This window comes from Hemibagrus wyckioides, linkage group LG11, assembly GCF_019097595.1.
Source record: "Hemibagrus wyckioides isolate EC202008001 linkage group LG11, SWU_Hwy_1.0, whole genome shotgun sequence".
Classification (NCBI taxonomy): Eukaryota; Metazoa; Chordata; class Actinopteri; order Siluriformes; family Bagridae; genus Hemibagrus; species Hemibagrus wyckioides.
Window position 1 is genome coordinate 32,663,352 of NC_080720.1, and position 19,041 is coordinate 32,682,392.

Sequence of the window (19,041 nt, forward strand, 5' to 3'; positions counted from 1 at the left end):
TCTCTGCAGCACCTCCAGCCACACACACACACACACACACACTGGAGTGGAGCTTCAGGCAGATTTCAAGCATGTCCTTTAATTTTAACCTTACACCACGACGCTCTGGATTCGGATTCGTCAGGAAGGAAGGTGTTTAATTAAGGAAGGTGTGAAAAGGTGTTCAATTAAAATAAAGAAGGTGTTGATTAATTATCCCCACAGGATTTATTTGATTTCAATTATTATGTTTTATAACGCTGTCTCCTATTATGAAGAAATATATCTATAAAACATGGTGCTAATCCAGCTCACACGTCCAGACACGTGATTAAGAATGGAGCCTAAACATCATCCTCGTCAAGCCAGTGCTTTAAATCCCACTCGGACTTTTCCCCACTTCGTCGCGGTCACGGTTGACCACCTAGCATTTTTTGCCTCATTTCTGTTCCCCTCCTAAAACATGAATTATTGATACGCTTTCCACTTCGGACGCCTTAAACAAACAGTATGCTTCAGAAAGCCGTATGTGAGCGGCACGCCGAGGAGAAATTGCCTCATAAGTCATGTTCTGGAGCGGCATTGTGAAGCGTCCTGCTATAACCAAGGCTAGCCTTTAAATTCTTCACCCAGGAGAGACGGACACGAGGCGTGTGAGGCCAGCGAGGCATTAACCTCGAGGCCATTCATCACACGGAGAGAAGGAGAAAGATGGAGACGGCTCACAAAAAATGACATCCAATATGGCCGCCGGGAGAACAGGAGAACCGGAGAACAGAGCGGCGTGGACGTTAAATGTCCTCAGACAGAATGAAAAAAACGAACAGAGAAGGGATTTTAGCTTTCAGACACAGTAAATCCTGTGATTTGTCCGACGAGCATCAGCTCTGATTGAAGAGCAGCCTGACACTGGAGGAGAAAAAAAAAACAGAATAGCTTTCTAAAATGACATGTTCCCAGAAAATGAACTGAGGCTGGTAGTTAAGCTGCAGGAGAGATCTTCCAGTTCAAATCCAAAGTCCTGTCACACCAGCAGGAAACATCGACAGGTTACACGGCGCTCGTGTCATGTCACATTTCTCTTGTGGGTGTGGCCTGTGTAGCATTTCTTTTTTTCTTTTGCATTTGATGAGAAACAGAAGTGTATATACAGGGTTCTTTTTAAAAGGTGCTAGAAGGAACCTTCTCCAAGATCTGAATAATGTACAATGAACATTCTGCTTCTTTAAAGTTCTTTACTTTAGTCCATCTGTTATTAATATCAGCTATTTTCCCTAAGATTCCTATCATATCATGAGCTAGCTGTGTGCTAAAGAGCCTGGTACATCCCTGAGAACTGGCCAAGAACCTTCCAGAGCTCCATTTCTTTTACAGGAACTTATAAACCTCTCCACAGGATGAACTTTACTCTAATCAGCTCATTGTATCTGTTACAACTATTTTCTAACTTTTCTAACTAATCAGATTGCACCTGCTATCAAAAGCTACACTATATTGCCAAAAGTTTTGGGACGTCTGCCTTGAATGTAATATGGAGTTGTCCCGCCCTTTGCAGCTATAACAGCTTCAACTCTTCTGGGAAGGCTTTCCACAAGGTTTAGGAGTGTGTTTATGGGAATTTTTAACCATTCCTCTCCAGAAGAAGTGCATTTGTGAGGTCAGGCATCGATGTTGGACGAGAAGTTCTGGCTCTCAGTCTCCGCTCTAATTCATCCCAAAGGTGTTCTATGGGGTTGAGGTCAGGACTCTGTGCAGGACAGTCAAGTTCCTCCACACCAAACTCACTCATCCATGTCTTTATGGACCTTGCTTTGGTCACTGGTGTACAGTCATGTTGGAACAGGAAGGGGTCATCCCCAAACTGTTCCCTCAAAGAGCATGAAATTGTCCAAAATGTCTTGGTATGAAGCTGAAGCATTAAGAGTTCCTTTCACTGGAACTAAGGGGCCGAGCCCAACCCCTGAAAAACAGCACCTGAATTCAATGATTCGGAGGGGTGTCCCAAAACTTTTTGGCAGTGTAGTGTATCAGGGAGTTCTGGGGCTGAGATTACACCAGGTTCTGTGTAGAACCGCTTCTAAAGTGTGTTGAGAAACTTTTTACTGAGAAAAAAATGAGGCAAGTTTTATAGATTTATTGATTGGTTGGTTGTGGTGTGTTCATGCGGCGGTGTTGCTGGAGGCAGGTGCACACTTGGTCAGTTTTCAGGTCTGATTTTGTGTGTGTGTGTGTGTGTGTGTATGTGAGTGTGGTGGGATTTTATCGACTGGACCACACTACAAACACCCAAAAACTCATTACGCGCTGATTGACTCGTCTGCTGAGTTCCTCAGAATCATTTGGAAACCTTCCCAGTAAGTCATCATCACTAACGCTACGTGACGATGGATGGCCTGTGAGTGTCTCGTAGCTGTCTGAGATCTGTCTGAGATGGACGATGCCATTGACGGCGTGTTGCTCTGTCATTGACATCATGATCACACTAACACATCTTTATCACACCACTTCATTATTACCTTAATTAATTAATTAATTAATCAAGTATAACTGAATTCTAGATTCTGATTGGTCAATTAATTGGCTTGTTCTAACAGATTAGCGTTTCTATACTAACAGCTCATTCACAGGGACACACAAAGTCAGGAGACGTTTATTTAGCATTTTAGCATTTTTCAGCATTTATAGAAAAACTCTTCCCTTTAATACAGTGACTATAACTCCACTTCATCACACCGCCATGTTGTTGATTATTTTCTTATTCCAGCATGTCCTGAAGTCAGACGTTTGTTTCAGTTACATTTACAATGCTTTATTCTTAACATCTGAAAGTCTTTTTTGTTACTAAACCGTCAAGCCGTGTGTCTGATACCTTCCACGACACACTTTGGGTTTTTTTTTCCAGCACAAAAAGAGCCGAGGGTCGACTTTCTGGAACTGTACGACTGAGAGACGAGAGCGAAATGAGATTAGCAGGAGGTCCCCAGAAATCCTCCTGTTCAATAATAAATTCTCCTCCATATCCTTCACACCAAACCCTGGAGTGTGTGCTGCTCTCCGGCTCTTCTCTCTGTTTCTTCTCTTTCTCTCATTTCCTCTGCAGCTTATTCTTGTGTGTGTTGCATAAAACAGGAAAAAAACTACTTTTTAATCACTCTTTAATGACCCAGAAGTTCTTCTCTTCCCCAATATTCTCTCCTCTCCTCTCCTCTCCTCTCCTCTCAAATGTTTTTTATTCTTCACTTCTCTTCTCTAATATTTTCTTCTTCTCTTCTCTTCTCTTCTCTTCTCTTCTCTTCTCTTCTCTTCTCTTCTCTAATATTTTCTTCTTCTCTTCTCTTCTCTTCTCTTCTCTTCTCTTCTCTTCTCTTCTCTTCTCTTCTTCTTAATATTTTCTTCTCTTCATTTCTCTTCTCTCCTCACTTCTCTTCTCTCGTCTCTTTTCTTATTCTCTAATATTTTCTTCCCTTCCCTTCCCTTCTCTTCTTCTCTTCTCTTCTCTTCTCTTCTCTTCTCTTCTCTTCTCTTCTCTTCTCTTCTCTTCTCGAATGTTTTTTTATTCTTCACTTCTCTTCTCTTGTCTCTTTTCTTATTCTCTAATATTTTCTTCCCTTCTCTTCTCTTCTCTTCTCTTCTCTTCTCTTCTCTTCTCTTCTCTTCTCGAATGTTTTTTTATTCTTCACTTCTCTTCTCTCGTCTCTTTTCTTATTCTCTAATATTTTCTTCCCTTCCCTTCCCTTCTCTTCTCTTCTCTTCTTCTCTTCTCTTCTCTTCTCTTCTCTTCTCTTCTCTTCTCTTCTCTTCTCTTCTCGAATGTTTTTTTATTCTTCACTTCTCTTCTCTTGTCTCTTCTCTTATTCTCTAATATTTTCTTTCCTTCTTCTCTTCTCTTCTGATTTCCTCTGCAGCTTGATGTTGTGTGTTTTGTGTGTGTTGTGTGTGTGTTGTGTGTTTGTGTGTGTTTGTGTGTGTGTGTGTGTGTGTTTGTGTGTGTTTGTGTGTGTGTGTGTGTTTGTGTTTGTGTGTGTGTTGTGTGTTTGTGTGTGTTTGTGTGTGTGTGTGTGTGTGTGTGTGTGTGTTGTATAACTGGAATAAAACTACTCTTTAATCACTCTTTAATGACCCAGTTGGAATTTTGTGCTGAAAGTGAAATGTGAATGCAGAGGTTCACGTGAACACGTGTTCTGCTGGACTTGTGCTGGTGTGGAGTCAGTAGCAGTGATGAATAAAGTGTGTGTAGAGATCTGTGTTAATGTGGAGCGCTCGCTGTACTCACCCCGTGAATGAGCTGTTGCTATAGAAACAATAAAGTACAGTATATGGGAACGAACGCATTGATATAAACCTGTAATTTGCAGCTGCGCTACTGTCAGAGTCGCAGCTACAGAAAACTCATCAACGCTTTCTTGTGTCTTTCTCATTCCGTCAGGTTCCTCGGTGTGCCGCCTGGACGAGGAAGCTGCCCGCTGACTGGACCTTTGCCCTTTGACCTCATCTACACCGACTACCATGGCTTACAGCAGATGAAGCAACACATGGGGCTCTCCTTAAAAAAACACAAGTTAGTGTGACACTAGTTCTTCTCCTTTCTTCTCTTCTCTTCTCTTCTCTTCTCTTCTCTTCTCTTCTCTTCTCTTCTCTTCTCTTCTCTACAATTTACTTCTCTTTTCATCTTGTCTCATCTCATTCTCTCCTCTTCTCTTCAATTCCTCTCTTCACTTCTCTTCTTCTGTAATATTTTCTTCTCTTCTCTCCTCTTCAATTTACTTCTCTTCTCATTTTGTCTCGTCTTGTTCTCTTCTCTACTCTTCTCTTCAAATTACTTCTCTTCTCATCTCGTTTCGTTTCATTCTCCTGTTCACTTCTATACAATTTTCTTCTCTTCTCTTCTCTTCTCTTCTCTTCTCTTCTCTTCTCTTCTCTTCTCTTCTCTTCTTCTTTAATATTTTCTTCTCTTCATTTCTTTTACCTTCTTTTCTCTTCTCTACAGTTTACTTCTCTTCTCATCTTGTCTTGTCTCATCTAGTCTCATCTCGTTCTCTTCTCTTTTATACAATTTACTTCTCTTGTCTTTTCTTCTCATCTCTTCTCTACAATTTACTTCTCATCTCATCTTGTTCTCTTCTATACTCCACTATTCTCTTCAATTTACTTCTCTTTTCATCTCTTCTCATCTCTTCTGTACAATTTACTTCTCATCTCATCTTGTTTCATCTCCTTCTCTTCTCTTCAATTTACTTCTCATCTCATCTTGTCTCTTCTCATTCTCTTCTCTTCACTTTTCTTCTCTTCACTTTTATTCAATTTACTTCTCTTCTCTTCTCTTCTCTTCTCTTCTCTTCTCTTCTCTTCTCTTCTCTTCTCTTCTCTTCTCTTCTCCTCACTCTCTGACTCACTTCTTCTTTCAGAACAGTCTGAGTTACAAGACGCCAATTATCTTGAATCGCTTTAATTAGAGCTGTGCTTAATCAGTCCTCCAATTCCAGTCCTCTCTCTCTCTCTCTCTCTCTCTCTCTCTCTCTCTTACACACACACACACACACACATATCATGTACTCTCTACTCATTTCTCTCTCCCCCGAGGCTGAGATCTAACTTCATCAAAACACAGTTACAGAGGAACACAGTGTGTGTGTGTGAGAGAGAGAGAGAGAGAGAGAGAGAGAGAAAGGAAGAAAGAGAGAGATGGTCAACAGATTGCTGTTATTGTGTTGTCATGTTTGTGGTGAAATTAATGCTCATCGATCCACAAGATGCACTAGAGTCTCTCCCTCCCTCACACACACACACACACACTCCCCAAAAGTTTTATTCCTCTTATACCAAAGCAGTTTGCCGCAGTGAGATATACAGAGACTGAGGAATATATTATCCTCATACTGGAGCAAATTGATCAGGAACTCAGCTGTACCAAGAATTGATCCTTGTGGAACAAGTTTACACACATACACACACCCACCCACACACACACACACACACACACACACACAGTATAATACATCAGAGGATCTCGAAGTCATATCTGAGCACTCCAGCTCACATCCTGAGCCCATGACCTTGCAGAAGGTGGTGATGATGGGATTCAGCAGGATTCATGTTTGATCCTCAGCTACACAGCCTCCTGAAAGCCACGCCCTGTCTCCACGACACGCCATTAATCAGGCTGCAGAACGCTCACAGCCTCCCTTCCACCACTTTTATGACCCTCTATAATCACCATCTCCACTTCATTAATAATGCATTAGCGAAAGGTCAAGGCATCGCTACTCTGTACGTGTCAATATCCTCACACATACACACACACACACACACACACACACACACACACACAATCTCAGTGTTTTAACATCTACTATCAGTTCATAAAATATTAATAACAATATTACTAAAACAATACATTATTTATTTATTTATTTATTTTACTCTTGGTTAACTTGGATTATGTTTAAAGTATACAAGATACAGTATTACTAAACACAATAGAATATTTACTTTAATTAATTAATTAAAATCACAATCTCTGTCTCTCTCTCTCTCTCATCAGCATTCACAAATATAAAGATGCGTCTTGTCTGTATGGGTTAATGGACTTTTTTTATCATGCCAATCGTGATCCCTGTCCATCCCTTTAGTATGTGATTAAATTTAACCACGAGGATGGCTGCTGTCCCTGTTTTATTTTTTTTTTGCCTTCACATCACGAGCCTTTGTTTTGATGACTCTGTGAATCACAGACCTTTTTTTTTTTACATTCAGGTGATTTCAGAGAGTCGTATCGATGTTATTGTGGTCCCTTCTGTCACGGCGCTGACTTTGACTGAATAAAAGCCTTCGCCATTCTGTGAACAGAAAGGTGTGATTGCTAGCGAGCCGCTTGGTTTCAAACCTGTCATTCCAGCTTTAGATTACAGCGATGGGACGAGTGTACTCGCGGAATGACAAAACTCTCCTTTCTAGCAGAGAAATTACAGGAGCGTCGAGACGCTGCTGTGTTCTGAATCTGGAGGATTTTGTTGTCAGAGGCTCTCGCTGTTTGTATTCATGTCTCATTCCTGCTGCATTTAGATGACTAGCCACAAAAAATAAAAAAGCATCCCTTCTAGCTGTACAGTTTAACCCTGTCGAGAAGCTGAAATGAGAATCAACTCCAGTTTCCATCTCATCTTTACATTCAGTGTATTTACATCTCTGATTAATTCCTTCCTGCTACTTTCTAGGTGCCATATTCGAGTCATAGACACGTTCGGGACAGAGCCGGCATATAACCACGAGGAATATGCAACTTTACATGGCTACAGGACCAACTGGGGATACTGGAACCTCAACACCAGGCAATACATGACCATGTTCCGTAAGTACAGCTTTCTGGAAAATTCTTGTTTTTAGAAATTCTAGAAGAAAAAAAAATCACCAATCCGGTGAAGTGTCGCTTTTACTAACCAAACCAAAGCGCTGATCAGTTCTACATTCTGATTGGTCAGAAAGAGTTGATTCTTCTGTAGGAGGAATTACTAACAAGGTAAATCCAGACTGGATATTGAAGACGTGATGCAAGGCGCTTTGTGACAGTCAGAAGCTTTTATGCTTTGCAGTTTCTGTTTTGCAGGACTTAATTTACATTTATTGAATTACATTTTATTTTATTTTATTTATTTATTTATTTATTTATTTATTTATTTATTTATTTATTTATTTATTTATTTATTTATTTATTTTTACAATTTATATTATTTATTTTAGTGATTTTACTCTTGGTTGATTTTTAGAAAGTTGGATCTTTGGAATGTTTGTATTTTGTACTTTGCATCAGTTTTTCCATAGTTTTCTATAAATGTTACAAATTCTTTAGGCACAATCAACTTCAAAATAAATTTCATCATTAGAAATATTCATTCAATTCTTTCATGAGTCTTCTTTTCAATTATTCAATTTTGTGATTCTTCACATTTCTCTCTCTCTCTCTCTCTCTCTCCCTCTCTAGCCCACACCCCAGATAACTCCTTCATGGGCTTCGTATCCGAGGAGCTGAATGAGACGGAGAAGCACAACATCCAGCAGAACAAAGTGAAGAACATGGCCGTCGTCTACGGCAAGGAGGCCAGCATGTGGAAGGTGAGGAGGAGGAGGAAGAAGAAGAAGATGCGGCTGCTTGAAATAGAAATGCTGACCTAGAAACAGCTCCATTTCACTTTTATCGTATTCCAACAGACCGGTCATGATCATCAGCGTTACATTCAACACCTCAAAGATCGATCTGGTCGAACCCTCACACGTCAGCAGCGTTTGTGTCTCTTCTTTTCAAACTTCAAACCTTACAGCTAAAAATCAGCAGCATTTAATTAATATTGAACACATCGGGTTCCTATCATCATCTTAAAACCCGACACACTCGATAAGAGCAGCCGGGAGATAACGTTATCCTCTCGCATAGATTAAAAAATTAAGCCTCGACTTTAATTTCGACTTAAATAATAACTTTACAAAGCAGCGTGTTGTGGAACGAAGCTCTGGATTGTGGAACCACACACACAAAAAAAGTGCTTCTCTTTAAAAATCAACGCTGTCTGAATTTGTTACAGCTGAAGAACAAGAAGCTTAAAAACTAACTTGTTTTTTTTTTTTAACTGTGTCAAGAACTGAGATGGTTCTGTAAACCAGAAGAGCTTTAATTGTCTGCAGATTTGAAGAGAAACACAGGCAGAAACACTGGGCTTTTTCTAAACCAACACAACTGTTTTGTCTCTTCTCTTTCCTGTATGCCGTCATGATGCAGCTTCAGGTAAGTCTGCTTTTTATTCATTTTTCTCCTCATCACATCACATTAAAACATTTTTTTTTTAGATTTCACTTGATCACTCATTTGTGTTAGAAAAAAAAAATCCAGTATTTGTTGTTTTATTTTTTTGTCTTTATTTCTCCAAACACACCGCTTCTTTGGACAATATGGACTTTGGTAACATTATATCAAAATTATAGACTATTAAAGCAAGCTGTAATGCAGCTAAGGAGTTAGAAATGAAAGGAAATGAGAAGTAAAAAAGAAAAGTGAATTTTTAAAAACAATGAAGGAGAAAAAAAATATGAAAACAAAGCAAATACAGTTTGGAAACAATACAGGAATACAAAAATGTGTAAAATATTACATAAGATAGAAGAGTAATTTTATCACAACGTAAATCTTGATTTAAAAAAAAAGAAAAGTTTGTTGATAAGCTGGAATTAACATTCACTTTAAAAATTTTGTGTAAATTTGGAGAGTGTAAAAAATTACCAAAGATTTTTTTTTTAAATAGGCATTTTTTTCCAAAGCTTCTTATTTCCTGTTAGTTTTCTGATTTATTTATTTGTTTGTTTGTTTGTTTGTTTCAGATTTTCCTGTTTTATTGCCCGCTTTCAGTGTTTTGACCAGCACTATCAGTCTTAATAACAATTCTTGGATTTTCTGTAATAAACCCCTTACTGTGGTTATGCACTTTTTGCCCTGCGTAGAGCTACACATTTGGAGGAGGTGTTGGTGTTCATAGCTAGGCTCTAAAACTATCAAGATAACCGCAAATCAATATATCAGGTGTACCAGCCATGCCCCAAAAAAACCTGGGGCATGAACATGAGGCCAGATGACCATTAATCCATGTCCCAGGTCTGGTGGACAGAACTAGACTCCAGTCAGAGCTGCACCTATTGCTACTGCCTTCTCAAATCTCTCTGGTTCCTTTAGAAATCCCTCAGCCATGGAGGCAGAGAACTGTTTCTGGCATATTGGTACAGAGTTCCTGTTTTCTTCTGAGTCTTCTCAGATCCTTTCTAGCGTTTCTTTGCACTGCCTCAGGTTGTAGGTGCCTTCTCATGCAATTTAACTTCATCAATAGGCTCTCCTGGCAAAGGCGTTCCTGCTGAAACGCATGGCAGGGCTGCGCTTTACAGGCTTTTAGGTGGAACTGAATTGAGTTTTGTGTTGTTTACTCCAGGTCTGCAATCAAAGCTGTGAGGTTCTCGCTGTTCAGTTGGCTCTCTTTGACTGCTATTCTGCAGCACTGAGAATTTTGATATCCTCAAGAGCAGATTGCTGGCATCTGCGAGTGGAAAAAAGTTTCACGCCTCTGAGACTCTTCTGCTTATTATGCATACAGAGCTCTTCCATCAACATCCTCAATTTATCATTCTTCTTCCCAGCATCGTTCTTCCTTCTCCGCATAGACCTCTTGATTTAATATTCGAATTGTCCTTTCCTCTGTTGTTTCCTCCTCTTTTTATGCACTTCATCCCCCTTTCCATTGTCCTCTCTCTGACACTTTATCTTAATTTCCTCATTGCTTACACTTCTCTTTTTGTACTTTGTGAATCTGCTTCCAAGCGCTTTCACTCCTTAACCTTTTTAAATTCACTTTCTCTTGTCCAGATAGTCATTTTCTACTCCCCAGACTCTGAGATCAGTGAGTAAAATGGAGGGTAAATTGGGGTATAATGTGGCTTCCTTGGCAAGACACTGACAGGGTCATTCAACAACCCCAATGGTATTATGCTTTGCTCATCTCTTGGATTTTATCCAGTTACTTGCTGATTCCACACTTGCTGTGTCTGGAGTGGAAAACTTTTATATTTTCACCCCATCAGCCAATCTAAGCTTTCCCTGGGCAATAGGCATCCTTTTAAAGAAGTCGTAAATAACTTAAGCCTTTAGTTGTTAACTGTATTCTCTAAAGTACACTCTATATCCACTGACATGTGTGTCTCAGAACATCACACTAATATGTGGTTTTTCCCAAAAAACAACACAAAGTCGGAAGCACAGTATTGTCCAGATTATCTTTGGATGCTCTAGCCTTAAGATTTTCCTTACTACTACTTGGACTAAGATTCCCAAACCCTGTTCCAGCATGACAACGCCCCCGTGCACAAACCCCAGAGCTCCATGCAGACATGGTGTGGAGGTGAAGGTTGAACTGGAAGATCTCTAGTGTCCTGCACAGAGCCCTGACTCTGAACACCTTTGGAATGAACTGGATCTTGAGCCTCCAAAACATCTCAACATCAGAGTCTTATCTCACTAAATAGCTGAATGAACACAAATCCAAACAGCCATGATCCATCATCTAGAGGAAGAGTGAGAGATTGTTTAACACACACATGAGTAGAGTAGTCAGGTGTCCATACTTTTGGCTGTGCATTGTGTAAGCCCAGAGATGTAACTATATATTTATATCTAATATAGAACTTTTACAGATCTCTATAATAAGGTAATAACTTGAATGTTATCTATATACTTGACTAATATTAGCTAAGATGAGCACATTGTAGACTTCTTTCACGTTAATGAACTCCAAGCATTCTCCATTTACCGTGACAGAGAGAAAGGTGAAAGATGTGAGTAGGGAAGATGGGCTACCAGCTGTCATAGTGCAAAACACAGATTGGCGGGGGGGGGCAGAAGACTCTTTTGGCATATTTTTAAGTAATAGCATTATACTTCAAAATACAAGCAAAATGTTTGAACTCCAGTTTGAACTAAAGTTTGAACTCCAGCTTGAACTTCATCTTGATCTCAATCTTGAACTTCAGCTGGAACTCGAGCTTGAACTCCATCTTGAACTCCAGTTTAAACTCCAGATTAAACTCCAGCTTGAATTCCATCTTGAACAGCATCTTGAACTCCAGCTTGAACTCCCGCATGAACTCCAGTTTGGACTCTAGCTTGAACTCCATCTTGAACTCCAGTTCGAGCTCCAGTTTAAACTCCAGTTTGAACTCCAGCATGAACTCCAGCTTGAACTCCAACTTGAACTAATAACATCAATAAAAGATCATTAGAGCTTTGTGCCATAATCAATACCAATTTGTTGAAGTGGCTTAGAAATGAATTACAATTATTTTTTTTGGATGTTTTGCCTGCCAGCTCCCCCTAAAGTGAGTCCCTGCACCCAGTTTCTAAGACCATCTTCAAATTTAATCCCACTCTGTCTTCAGCATTTAGCACTGGAGATAATCCCCTAATTGGTTTGGAAAATCCTTACGGAGCAAGATATCGATCCTTGTGGCTTCCAATCATGGCTCCACACCACAGAAAAGAAGTAGAGTAAGCTGGTTAGTAACACCGTGGAAGTCAGTAGCTCGATATGGTATATACCAGGATTTAAACAGACTGGAATCTTGTCTCCACCTGAACCGGCAGACCTGAGCGCAAGAAATGATTTCATTTGAATGTGATTACGTAATAAATTCATTCCTACACTGTTAACATGCAGAAAATGTTCTTCCCATGCGTCATTCCTCACAGACATCACCCCAACCTCTGACTCCTTCCCTTTGAGCCGCTGGAACATTTGTTAAGGGATTTTGTGGACTAAAAGGGTCAGATATATTTGAGTTATTTAAAAAAAAGAAGAAGAAATCCCCAATTCCCATTATGGCAAGACACAGTGTATATATATATATATATGCCCTTGTGTCAAAAAAGCCGCACTTATATTCATTCCACAAACTTCACCAGACCTTTCAGACTTTTCACCTGAGGTACAATTTTATTTAAAACACACATGTGACAATACAAAGGTGAAGGAAAGTAAAAAAAAAAACAAACCTACTGCCAGGAATAAATGTGTATTTTGGCTCTAATTCTTCTTTTCAAGCCACTTTTTGATTGTCTAAATTGTCTAAAACTGTTCTAGGTAGAAAAGAAGGAACCGGCGAAAGCAATTAACCATTTAACAACAAAACCAATGAACATCAAAGGAAAGGGACATTAGGTGAAACTAAGAAACAACAGCATTAATGCTAAATGTTATCTAGCATGATTATAACAAACTAGCTGAATCTTAATAAAATGATAAGTTTGATAAGTTCATAGCAGGTGTAGGTCTTATTCATATCGTCAAATCTCTTAATAGTTTTGATTTGTTAGCAATTTAGATCCTGAAATTGTTAAAAACTGCTTAAAAAATCACCTTGTACCTAAATATATGATTATAGAATAACGTAGAGGTGTTTGAAAAGCTATTGAATTACAAACCAGACATACCTACAGCGAAAGGCAATTATACAATGCAGTGATTACCTCAGACCTCTGCTCTTCACTTTCACATTTCCAACCTGTATTTGCATAACTCATAAACGAAATAACTGCAAGATATTAAATTCATATCATGAGAAAAGCCAAACTCTAATAATAGCGCTAGCTGTGATGTGAAGTAAAGTTTAGCTGCTAATTGAGAAGTCTTAAATGTTCAGCATTATATCCTTCTGTTATTTATTTTATTTCACAGCTTAGTTCTGACAAGTATGGAAAAAAGCTAGTTAGAGATAAAAAAGACTTTTATATTTAGAAAATTTACAGCATAACACGAGGAGACTTGTGCATTAACTCAGTGTGATTTTTAGTAAAATTCAATCCTGAGGTAGAGACAGAGGTAAAGTTACTGTAGACAGAACTACTCTATGCTGGTCATAATAATGAGGAGCTAGGAAAATAAGGCTTAATAACCCAGATATAATTATGTCTATACACTGAGACATGATGGTTCGTATTTGCTGATTGAAACGTTATGTTTATAATGATAAATTTCATACGCCGATCAGGAATAACATTGTGAGCAGTGAGAGGTGAAGTGAATAAGACTTATGATCTCCTCATCGTGGAGGAGATTACTATATTAGGCAGCAAGTCAACATTTTGTCCTCAGAGTTCATGTGTTACAGGCAGGAAAAATGGACAAGTGTAAGGATTTGAGCGAGTTTGATGAAATTGTGATGGCTAAACCACTGGATCAGAACATGTGGGGTGTTCCCGGTCTGCAGTGGTCAGTATCTATCAAAAGTGGTCCAAGGAAGGAACAGTGGTGAACCGGTGACAGGGTCATGGATGGCCAAGGCTCATTGATGCATGTGGGGAGAGAAGGCTGGCCCGTGTGATCCGATCCAACAGACAAGCTACTGTTGCTCAGATTGCTGAAGAAGTTAATGCTGGTTCTGATAGAAAGGGGTCAGAATACACAGTGCAGGACAGGTTATGCATGGTTGGTGTATATTATAATTCTAATAAAAATAATAATAATAAAAATAAAAACTATGGTTTGTTTGACAGAGTATTTTCCAGCTTCTTATTTTAAAACTGTTTCTTTCAGCATATGTAATGAACTGTGAATTAATGAGATTGTGAAAAAGAAATGATCTTGCGTCAGTTGAAATTCATGAATTGAAAATGATTTGAATTGGCGGTATTATAGCAATAATAATAATGATAATAATAATAAAAATATTTCAGTCCAGCATCTTTCCAATTCTAGCACTTCAGCTACCCCTTCACACACTCTACCCCTCTGTCAGCCACCTCCACCCCGCTTTCATTTCTGAAGCAGCCGGCTTTAAAAAGCCATTAAAATACGTGAGCAGATTTTACAATCACGGTCCTACTCTTCAGATCCGGAAACTTGCCACCTGCTTAACATTCTGGCAGCGATGCGGTTCTGCCATGAGGCTTGTCACAGTGAGTGTTTAGTGTGAGGGGGCAGTCGTCTCTTTGAGGTGGTGCCAGGTGACATTTGGAAGGTTGGGAAACTTAACCTGAGGGCTAAGTGGGTGGCTTGAGGTTGAACAGTGAATATAGATTAGGAAAAAAAAAGGCCAGCTGGTGGTCCGGCGCTGGGGATAAATACACACTGGTTAATGATTCAGATTGAGATATTTGAAAATATCACTATTGTTATTAATGAAACATTTAATGAAAATGAAAGATGCTGAGCATTGAAATAAATCTAATATGTATGGCAATATAGTGCTCTAGAAATAGTCCTTGTTGTAATTATAACAGGAATCAATGCAAATTAGCTTTAATTAATAAACATGGCTTCATTTTTCAGTCGTTATTCTAAAATAGCACTTGATCCAGCGCACCATGTTATTTCATGTCGCAAGAATGGATCCATGAGAAGCTCAAGTGCAGACAATAGATTATTACGGATATTATTGTTCATCTATTTTTTTGATATTTAATAAAATACTCCAATAAAATGTTTTCATGTTACATCCAGCTCCTGTATGTTAATTTAGCGTAAGAAATACCTTCTTGGAACCTTTTGTATTTCTCCAACTCCAGGGTAAAGAGAAGTTCCTGGAGATTCTGCACCGCTATATGGAAGTCCATGGGACGGTGTACTATGAGACACAGCGCCCCCCTGAGGTCCCCGCCTTCGTTAAGAATCATGGACTGCTGCCTCAACAGGACCTCCAGCAGCTTCTACGCAAGGCCAAGGTGACTTTTTATTCCATCAAAAACCTTCCAGTGTCATGCTGCCGGGGATACACTCATTCCTAAAGCTTTTTTTTTCCCCATCCAGCTCTTCATCGGGTTCGGTTTTCCTTACGAAGGCCCCGCCCCTTTAGAAGCGATAGCCAACGGGTGCATTTTTCTTCAGCCCAAGTTTCGTCCTCCTCACAGCTCGCTCAATCACGAGTTCTTCAGAGGAAAGCCAACGTCCAGAGAGGTGAGCGGTTCTTACAGAGCGAGGGGATCATCTAAACATGATGAAGCACATCAATAATTCATGAAGAATTACAAGAACGAGATCGGCACCTAGTTATTACTTTAAAAAAAAATAACCTTCCTGTTCACCCTTCTCCAGAGCAGTGCAGGAAATGATATTATTGATTTATTGATTTTTTATGGGATTATTTTAAGGAGGAAATGATGCTGACAAACCTTAGCTGGAGTTATTGTTATGTCGTTTTAAATGTGTTTATCCAGCGAAGCTCATCAAATCCTGAAAAATCAATACTATAGCAGATGCCTTTATTTAAGCGTTGGTGAGAAACGTTAAATAAATATTAAATCAGAGTGGTTTTGATTGCTGAGTTGAATCAGGGAAATTTTATCTGTGTTCTCTCTCTCTCATTCTCTCTCTCTCTCTCTCTCTCTCTCTCTCTGTCTCTCCATCCAGGTCTCCTCTCAGCACCCGTATGCTGAGCAGTACATCGGCCGACCTCACGTCATGACCGTGGACTTCAACAACTCGGAGGAGTTTGAAACCGCTGTGCGCGAGATTATGAGAATGAAGGTAAGAAGGTGAAAGACATTCTGAATATTTACAGACCGCAATTGACTGGCAGCTTGGTAGCTGGGTTGCCATGGAAACTGACATTAATAACGGACAATAATAATAATCCGTCAGAAGTTTGTAGGTAACGCTGTCAAGGCCGAGAGGACAAAAGCTGTAACATAGCCAGGGTCAACATCTTGGAAGGTTCTTTCAGAGTTCATTGAATAATGAATTGTTCTGACCTTCTTAAAAGGTTCTGCTCTGGTAGGAGAATGTTTTCTGCATAAGGGGAGGAGCTACCAAGGAATAAAACACTTCAGGACTTACAAAAACATCATTCTAATTTTTTTTTATCCATTTATAGTTACTTCCTGTTCTCACTTATTGTTACAGCAGCTACAAACTATTATTTCTTCACGAGACTCAGAAAAGCACCTTGCTGTAAACTTCTTTGTCCTGAAGACATCGTAAAGCTAAACATTCCAGCTCTTACAGAGTACTGACACTGGAGACTCCTTCCTTTCAGAAAACTTCAGCACATTAAAAATGACCCAAAGCTGTTTGTTGCCTTGCTCCTCTGAAACAGGTTCCTTTAAACGAGCTGTTGCTATGGAAACATTAAGGTATCAGAACGAGTTTATTAATATAAACCTGCGCTACAGTCTTACTGTTGTACTCATAATAATCAGGATAAACAAATAAATAAATAAAAACAGTTGTAATATACTGAATATTTACAGAACAAACTCCAATGAATAAATATAATGAAAGAAAATGCTTTTTATTTAGTAAAATAACCAAAAAAGTTAAAAATTAATCTATATTGAGTTTACACTAAAATTCCATTCTACATACCGATATCCGCACTCAAGAAATAAAATAAAATATTACCTCTTAGACTTTTGAAGGGTAAATGCTCAGAAAAGTGCACAGGATGTGAAAAAGCTCATCAATAGGACTTCACTCGTCCCAGAGAGTAGGAGGTTTCAGGATAAGGATTACGGCGCGATGCTCGGGTTATTGTGTGAAAACAGACTTTACAGTTCAGTCATGATGATTAAATCACACGCAGCTGTTCCAGTCGAGAAAGCAAACAGACTCACGCATTTACATGTTGATTAGCCGTTAATTTGTTCCTTTTGAATGAATTGAATCGAATAATAAGCGATCAATCAATTAGAACCCAATTATTCTAAAATGATGACATCAGGCTGAGATCAGGTTTAATCTGATTACTGAGGAATAACTGCACTGTGTGTGGAATCAGACCGAAGAGTGTGTTTACGCTGAAGGAGACAGAACTACAGGCCTGGTCTAACAATATCATGGGTTCTCCTTAATGTCAAAGAGGTATGTGGGTGGAGCTAGAGAAAACAGTGATCACTGATTGGTCGAATGATCTTCCGTGGTTTATCGACTGTCTGAAAGTTTGTTTCTGTTTAAAAGATTTTTAAAATCTTTTAGCCCAAGTTTGTTATAGAAAAAGTTTAAGGGTTTTAAAAAAGAGAATTATAAAAAAAATATAGAAATAGAAAAAATAAAAACAGAAGAAAATACATACAGAAGTAAAGTAAGAGTTAGAAAAAAAGAGTTAAAAGAAAGAAAGAAAGAAAGACAGAAAGAAAAAGAAAAACAATGAATCATTTACATTTCTGGCATTTGGCAGACTATCTTATCCAGAGCGACGTATAAGAGTGCTTTGAAGTCTCTATCAATGAATATATTAACACTGGTTCACTAGGTCACAACCTCGGATACCATCAGCCTAAAAACTGTGCTGCAAGGTTTTTTAAATTAATTAATTATTTTTAAATCAGCAAACAACAATACATGAAACAAATAGGGAAAACTAAGAGCTAGTTTAAGTGTTTCAGGAAGAGGTAGGTCTTCTTTCGTCATTTGAAAATGGCCAGTGACTCGGCTGTACGGACATCTAGGGGAAGTTCCATTCCACCACCTCAATGCTAGAACAGAGAAGAGTCTAGATGTATACCTACCCTCTTACCCTGAGAGATGGTGGGACCAGTCGAGCAGTGCTAGTGCATCTGAGAAAGCGAGGTGTAATGTGAGGAGTAATGAGATCTTTAAGGTAAGATGGTGCTGGTTCATTCTTCACTTTGTAAGCAAGCATCAGGGTTTTGAATCTTATACCTGCAGCTAGAGGAAGCAAGTACAGGACTGCAGCAGTGGGGTGATGTGGGAGAACTTAGGCAACTGGAAAACACGTTGTGCAGCTGCATTTTGGATCATTCACAGAAGATGAATGACCAGTGACTGAACAAGCACCTGAGCAGCCTGTGTGGATGAAAATGTCCAAATACTTCTGATGTTGTAGAGAAGAAACCTACATGAGTGTTTGACATTAGTAACATGGGAGGAAAAGACACACTGATATCCGAGCAGAAGCCGTGGTATCTGAGGGATGAAAGGAGAAGATAAGTTGAGTGTCATCGGCATAGCAATGTTATGAGAACCCATGTGAAGATATTAAGAAAGAGAGAAAGAAAGAGAAATGAAAAATAATGTAGAATATAAATTGAGAAAAAGGAAGAAAGAAAAGAGAAAGAAAGAAGGAGACAGTGAGAGAAATGAAGCGCTGTTTTGCCTCTAATCTCCACAGTTCCTCTGGGAAACAGACAGGAAGTTGTTTAACAGAACCCATTACCTCTTCCTTTAAAACTCCTTAATTACAAGTGAGTGTCATTGACGTGTCAACAACCCCAACGCACTCAACCCAGACTGACATGTCAACAACCCCAACGCACTCACCCCAGACTGACATGTCAACAACCCCAACGCACTCACCCCAGACTGACATGTCAACAACCCCAACGCACTCACCCCAGACTGACATGTCAACAACCCCAACGCACTCACCCCAGACTGACATGTCAACAACCCCAACGCACTCACCCCAGACTGACATGTCAACAACCCCAACGCACTCACCCCAGACTGACATGTCAACAACCCCAACGCACTCACCCCAGACTGACATGTCAACAACCCCAACGCACTCACCCCAGACTGACGTGTC

General features: G+C 39.4%; 1 protein-coding gene across 1 annotated transcript in view; it reads left to right on the forward strand.

Annotated features, from left to right (window-relative positions):
* LOC131361306 (alpha-1,6-mannosylglycoprotein 6-beta-N-acetylglucosaminyltransferase B-like) overlaps positions 1-19,041 on the forward strand; it is a 104,853-nt gene that overhangs the window by 77,127 nt on the left and 8,685 nt on the right. The window contains exons 9-15 of the mRNA XM_058402347.1: positions 4,406-4,537; positions 7,194-7,327; positions 7,958-8,088; positions 8,750-8,755; positions 15,065-15,220; positions 15,306-15,452; positions 15,906-16,022. Of these exons, the coding sequence (XP_058258330.1) occupies positions 4,406-4,537; positions 7,194-7,327; positions 7,958-8,088; positions 8,750-8,755; positions 15,065-15,220; positions 15,306-15,452; positions 15,906-16,022 (823 nt within the window). The remainder of the gene's footprint in view (positions 1-4,405; positions 4,538-7,193; positions 7,328-7,957; positions 8,089-8,749; positions 8,756-15,064; positions 15,221-15,305; positions 15,453-15,905; positions 16,023-19,041) is intronic.